Source organism: Metarhizium robertsii (assembly GCF_000187425.2).
Source record: "Metarhizium robertsii ARSEF 23 chromosome Unknown MAA_Scf_1, whole genome shotgun sequence".
Taxonomy (NCBI): Eukaryota; Fungi; Ascomycota; class Sordariomycetes; order Hypocreales; family Clavicipitaceae; genus Metarhizium; species Metarhizium robertsii.
The window spans coordinates 393,640-400,697 of NW_011942149.1; the positions used below are offsets into that span (position 1 = coordinate 393,640).

The 7,058-nt window shown below is 50.8% G+C and overlaps 1 protein-coding gene across 1 annotated transcript; it reads right to left on the minus strand.

Moving 5' to 3' along the window:
- Positions 1-2,189: 2,189 nt before the first annotated feature.
- MAA_10599 (leucine rich repeat domain containing protein) lies at positions 2,190-3,350 on the minus strand (the record flags this gene model as incomplete). The annotated part of the gene is made up of 2 exons (XM_011412317.1): positions 2,190-2,424; positions 2,479-3,350. The coding sequence occupies 2 exons, from the start codon at positions 3,348-3,350 to the stop codon at positions 2,190-2,192; spliced, it is 1,107 nt and encodes a 368-aa protein (XP_011410619.1).
- Between the last annotated feature and the right edge of the window lie 3,708 nt (positions 3,351-7,058).

Below are 7,058 nucleotides of genomic sequence, written 5' to 3' on the forward strand. Positions count from 1 at the left end.
AGACTTTGCCACCGGCATTTAACAATATTTTGCTTTTCGGCCTTGGTGTTTTTCCTCTGGGAGAAGGCCAGAGCTAAGACCATCATTTCTTTTCGATCACACGCACAAATACAACAGCATTCGTGGCGTGGGAGAAAATCGTTTTCTCCACTGTTGCCTGCAAGCTGGCCGAAATAGCCAGAAACAAGCAAATATCACGAACGACGCTAGTTGCATCTTTAAGCCACTCGAGCAACTCAATCAATCTGCCACGGCTCAGAAGAAGGTTGCATCACCGAATATTTTCAAAGTCAGAAAAAAGAAGAACGGGGGAAAAAGCAAGTAAATTAAATGGAACAAATGCCGGGTCGGTGGGACATGCATACACTGCTGCACACCCCCAGCTTTTCGCACTTGTTGCCTACGGGCGCCGATTGGGAATCCCAAAGCAGACTGGGTTGTTCGTTTCCTCATTGTCTTCGTCCTTCTCCAGAACTAGTTCGACTAGGCTGTCTCAGTCACGGGGATATCTTCTCGCAGCTTACGGCGCTATACTGCTTGGACTGCACCTGAAAAGACTTAGCATAAATCGCACGGTCACGACCATCACCGACTCGGAGTCAACTCCCCGAAATCTGAGTGGCCACTGGACGGTCTTGCGCCTACCCCCCTTCTCCGCTTGTCTAGACCCCGTTTCTTTTGGCCCGGGGCGCAACTTGACAGAAGCAAAAAATGCAGTTTGTTTCTAATCATGCATGAGAAAACTGAAACCTACCCGATGACTTTGTCTTCCAATTGAACCCCAAACAGGCGGCAAAGCGGTTAGCATTGATGCAACGTGGGGGCTGTTGGAAAACGTGCCTTGGTTAGACCTGATACCAGCATCCTCCCCCCCCTTTTCCCCCATTGCTTGGGCTTGTGTTACCGGCCTACCGTGGTGTAACATGAAACCCGTAGTTATCAGTTCCTTACTGCTGGGTACGGAGTCCGGCTGGGTTGTGCGACATGGGTCCTGACGCTGTTCTGCTGCTCGGCGGCAATGAGTGGTCGAAGTACGGAATACGGTTTACCATGGCATGTAGATCTGAGACACTATAGAGAGCCCGGGCCTGTGCTTCCAGCATATTCTTGAGGAAGCAACAGGGTTGATAAAAGACACCCCCAATCTTGGTTCTCGCAATGTCCATAACTTACTTGCAAGGCTGAAGCTAAACGACTAGTACCAGTCTCCCGCCACATGTAGTTGATGCACCAAGACGTTTCGTCATGCGCAATAGTAGACCGGCCAAGTTGGACTACATTTGACAACTCACACACCAAGATTCAACCTTAGGGACAATAAATTTGGTCGAGACTAGATTACATTGTTTGTATACTACAGTACAATACGTTTATGTCGGTGCCCTTCGTAAAATACACCTCCACACTTATGGCACCAATTATGAGCATCGGGTCTTCCGTTGAGGCAGCGTGGCTACCTGTCCAGAACCCGGTAGTGGTTTTGCTTTTCCCGTTGCTTCCACCATCCTCATTCATTTCCAGCGTTAAAACATGATGTCCGGCCTCGCGCTATCCACGCAGCCGTGTATTGAGGCTCACTCTCCCGAGTCTCTCTTCCCGTGGCACATTGCCAACCCCTGTGATAATGATGTATGCAGCCAAAAATTGAAAAATTAAAGGGAAAAATTCTCTCCTCCTCTCCCGCCTAGGATATCAAAATCAGGCCCCATTCCGCCAAGTTTCGTGAAGTTTAGTACGAAACCCGTAAAGAAAACCAATATGCGCCGAAACATGTGACAAGGTTGCGTAAAGAGAAATAGAAATAGAAATAAGTCAAGTAGAAAATGAGACAAGGTCGACGTGTGGTCAAAGTGGCGGGGTAGTTGTGCATGTGTCGCAAAATTGAATCCAGCCGCACTATGATGATTGCTCTGTTGACCGTTGCAGCAGAACGGTAGGAGAAAAGGTCTCCAAGGGTATCCTCCATGACTGAGCGATGGCCGATCGTGGAGCCGTGCAGATTAGCTGCTGCAATTAGATCGACCTTCTTTCTTTTCTCGTCCAGCCTCTATCCTGAACGAGACGACGAGGTACGCTTTGGGCTGCAGGTCTCGGGATCTACCCCACATAGTGGATGCCGAGCAAGGGACAGGGGGTATGCATCATCTAGCAACCAGACACACGCAAAAGGCAAATGGAGAGAAGTGAAATCAGTAGTCATCGACCCGCTTATCGGCTGACTTTGATTTCGGTGGCGCTCTGCGCTTGCGACTGCGCTCCTCTTGTTCGATAATGGGCACTGCGGCGGGGATGAATTCGACGCCGCGATTCCTGCTGTTGGGGCGGGCGTGTAGCTTGCGATGATTATTAAGGTTGTCTTGACGGTTGAATTGATCTTTTCCACAGAATTCGCAGGAGAAACGGTTTGGTCCCTCGCCGTGGAAGCTAGTTGACTGTTAGTGAGGTTTTGTAAGTGGGTTGGCAACTCGGAATACTCACGTCTGCTTGTGACGTTTTAAATGTTCGTTGCGGCGGAAAGCCTTGTGGCATCCAGGATAGTCACATTTGCACATGGCTCGGCGAACTACATCAACGCCACCATCTGACTTGCTACCAGATACCTTGCGTGAAGCCCGGATTTGGGCACGTTGTAGCTCATTGGTCTTTCGTTGAATCTCATGTACCATCATTTTTCGATGGGCGCGCAATCGGCCGGGAGAAGGTGGTGCATGTAAGTGGTAGGTACCAAGAGGAGACTGAGGATGTCTGTCCATATCTAACCCCTCAAGCTCCAGAGGGCCAAGGCCCCTCTGGGGGAAGAAAGAGATAGGGCTCTCGTTTGAACATGACCATGATGATGTGGACTCGGCAATCTCGGATCCGGATAGGCTGTGTGTAGGTGTCATCATAAACGAAGTAGGACCCATTGTCGTCGGTGAGATTGTGTACATAGGAAAGGATCCTGAAGGTGTAATAGATCCAATGGAGTGTCTTGATGCCAGGTTCATCTCGAGCATGTGGTCGTAGTCCGGAGTGACCATTCCATCCAACTTCTTCATGGGAGTTGTTGGGAGCGCCTCATTAAATGACATATGTTCTGGTTCTCCCTTGACAGGACCTCCAAACATATACTTGGACATGTGACCAGAAGGTGAGGTAAGCTCACTGTGGTGAGTAGCAAAAGGATTGTATGCGCCCTCGAAATCCAGGCTGAGTTCATTTGGTGTGGATCGTCGTGATGTAGGAGTAAAAGGCTCGTACGCAGAGGATGCTGATGAGAAGCTTGAGCCAGCTGAAGGGCAGGGCAGGGTCTGACTGCACATGCTGAAGCTGTCGTCCATATCGAACCGGAAGTCCGACTCAAACTGCATGATGATAGTAGTAGGCGTTGCTGTGATTGTTGCGTGTTACTATTGGTGGTGGTGTTGTTATTGTTGCTGTTGCTGTTGTTGCCGTTTGCAAAAGAGAGTAAAAGGAGTGAAATTATTCTCGGCTTGCACGCTCGAGAACAGGTCTAAGTAATGCTAACCGATAACTCAAGGCAATGTTGAGAACGGTATGTAGAATAAAGCAAGGTAGAAATGACCTGAGAGCAGACAAGGAGTGGTTCTGGTCGGGAATGTTTTTTCAACGAAAAGAGGACGGACGCCCCTGAAGATATACTGTTGAGGTGGAATGAGTTGTGGAGGAATATACCGACCGAGGTGAGACAACCCAAGGTGCAGATCAACCCCAGTCGATCGAGAGACCTTGTGGTGCTGAGCGAGAGACGCCGAGAGACAGATGGTGTGTGCAGTCTGTGTGGGAAAGGAATGGGCGCAGAGATGGGCGAAAAGCCAACAAATCTCGATGGTAGTCGATCAAGGAGGGCAGGCAGACAAGACTCCACAGGAACTATCGCTGGTATAGGTTTGATGTTTTGGATATCTAGTGCCTTGTTTCGTCATCCCTCGAACTCGAACCATCCGACAACTGACAGCTGATCTAAGGAGGAAGAGGCAAGAGGGAGAAGAGTTCGTCGAGTAGATATATAGGAATCCAGGTACAAGCTTGGGAGTTGCCGCCTCAAATTCAGCATCCACGTATTGTACGATGCCCCATTCGCCTGGGAGTGACTATCGCTGGGATGCATCGTACAAAGAGAACAAAGATCGTTCGTGCGACTAGGTATCCCAGCTATGCCTGGGTACCTAGGTATGCTAAACTGAGCAGTGTGGATGCGAAAGGGCTCGGGGTGGATAGTTGGCAGTGGACGAGAGGTGGACGAGATGTGGACGACAAGGTGGATGTGTGTGTGGACTGACGACGCGGGCCCACTCGATGGGATGGTTCGGATATGGAAGATGGGATGGGACGGGGTGCAGGGAGTAGCCAGAGACAAGAGGTCCATGTCCCATGTATGGTGAAGTTGAGGCCAGGCCAAGAAGAGGTTTTGCGAGAAGTCAAGTCGAGCGTCAAGAGTCAAGAGTCTGGTCGAGAGAGTCAAGAGTCGAGAGTCGAGGATCTACCTGGTTAGGGGGGTGGCTTGGAGGGGTGGCGTGGGTCCAGCAACGAGTCGCAAGTGCTGGTCAACCTGGCAGCTTGGAGCCTGGCAACTCGAGCCTCGCACCTTGAATGTTCACGCCCTACACCTCGCGACATTTCACACCTCACGCCTCGCGCCGCACGCCTCACGCCTCCCACCTCCTACTTCCCACTTCCCACCTCACTTCTCACTTCTCAGTTTACTCCCTTCCCTCCAAAAAAAAATCCACCTGTAGCAGTGGGCGTCGTGTCGTATCATTCGCTTCCCGCTTGCCGTTTGCCGTTTTAATCCCATCCCAAACGTCGCCGCCGGCCTCTGTCGGGTAGTGCCACCGTTCTGATCTTGCTGGCCCTCTAATCATCTAAGCCGGCATCTCTCCGTTAAGCTCCATCGATATCAGCTCCGCTCCTGCACCGTGATCCGCTCAGCAACGCAGCGCAAGGCAAGGCAAGGCAAGGCAAGGCACGCCTAGCAGGAACCGTACCGCTCGCTCTGCACTACTAAGTAGCAAGCCAAGAAGAAATCAAGCGTCCTCCTGTACTGGCTTCCTGGGTACTATCACGGTGGGCGGCGCTCCTACGTATGCATTCCGCATGGAGGCACCGCACAGAAAATGATACTTCACAGCCAACTTCGTAGCCCGACCAAGCTCAAGGTTGATGGCGGCTTTTCCCCCACAGTCAACGGAGAATATGCCCGCAAAATTTTACTTCCGCCGCTGCAAGGTCCGTCAATACATCATCGCCCTGCAGCCGCTCCCCTTGTGAGCTTTGAATTGGCTCTACATCCCCGCCCTCAATATCAGCACCATACGGATAGATGGCCCGCTGGCCAACCCAGGAACACACGATCGACACCAATTAGCTTGCTCGGAACCCCATTGGCGAGCCCAATATCAGGGTACCAGCCACCTTGACCGGAGAATCTTGGGGCTACATCAGACGATGTGCTAGAGAAGGCAAGAAATCAACCGTGGTCACTAATACTCGATCCTGCCGAACAGACTGAGCGTTTCGGTCCGGCCCCGGCGCACAGTTCTACCATCCGGTCTCCTCGCTTCCAAGGGACGAGAGTCATATAGTTCGCGGGACCACACCCACATCTGGGGAGACCTATTATTTCCTCAGTTTGTAATCAGGGCCTTCATCGCCCAGCGTCAAATTGCCAGTCGGGGCCAGATCTACCCACTATAAAACATTGACTAACACGGTGTGGGTGGCCGCTCAACTAACCAGTAGGCGGTTGTCAGTGGAATGGAAAAGATGGCAAATTGCACTCCAAAACATCGAAGCCTGGTGAGACATCCATAACTTACTGGGGACAACCCAAATCGGAGGCACGTCTCCGTACCAGGTTGCGAGCCAAAAGAACAGGGCCAGCTCAGATAGCAGAGTTTGAATCCGTCCTCGCTCATGATACAGTTGTAATCTTCATGGATGTAATACACCATGGACGTGCTTGCATCAATGCACACACAAACATATGAGCACACAAACTGATTGCTTGTAAGATTCGCATTTGCCTGATCTAGGGGAAAAAAGCAAAGAGAGTTTCGCACTAGCGCAAGTCTCACACACGAAGAGGGTATCCAGAACTGTTTCCTATGGGCTGCCGCTTCAAATTAGCAAGCCAGGAACAGGAACCTTTTTTTTTTTTTTTTTTTCAGAATATTGCTGGAGACGGTCTACGGCGCTGGTCAAGTTCTCCATCTCCTTCAAACGCCAACACGGACGACACAGAGCCTAAACTCCAGCTTTCCCCAGATCCAGTGCAAGCCCCAAATTTCATCACAGACTTACAAGCGGGCCTCAAGAGGTGAAGAGTTGCACTCTTGCCCCGGCAACTTTTCGTACCTCATATCAGTCAAGGTCCCTACAGTGCTCTTGAACTGTTGCTTCACGTCCTAGAAGGCTTCGAGAGTAGACGCAATATGAACAGCCCGGTCAGACAAATGCATTGCCTGTAAGAGTTGCGCCTCTGGGGTTCCATATTAAACACACAGTACCAACCAAGGGTCTAGCTGTGTAGGGGGTTGTAATAGAGGAATAGAGGTCAATTTCAGAGGCTGTGAAAGCTCAGGTTATACACAAACCAACGTCCACATGCAGCAATTTGCTTCTTTACCAACTGCTTTGCGCAACCACGGCATATAAGAAGAAATATGAAGCAGATCTATACCAGGTCTATGCTAGGTCTATCCGCCGCAATAAAGATTACAGAGGCCATGGCCGATTTCAAGAATCTACCACCTTTGAGGCAAAGCTCACCTTCTAAGTCGAGTCGACGTTGGCCTCTCTTGGCGCCGCCCTGGATCGGCATGTAACCGAACTCCGCTGTCCCCAATAGCTGTCATAACAGACTACTAGGCAATGAGGGAGGATCAGTTACGATGAGAGACCACCACTCCGTACTGGTGCTATCAAGTGGAGAGATCCTTGTCAGTGGGTTCAAAGTACACGCTGCTGTAATAAGTGGCCGTACATACATATTCAGTCCTGGGGCCAGGCTGATAGTCGAACGGCTTCCTCGAGTCTCTCTCTATCGAGGAGCTTCA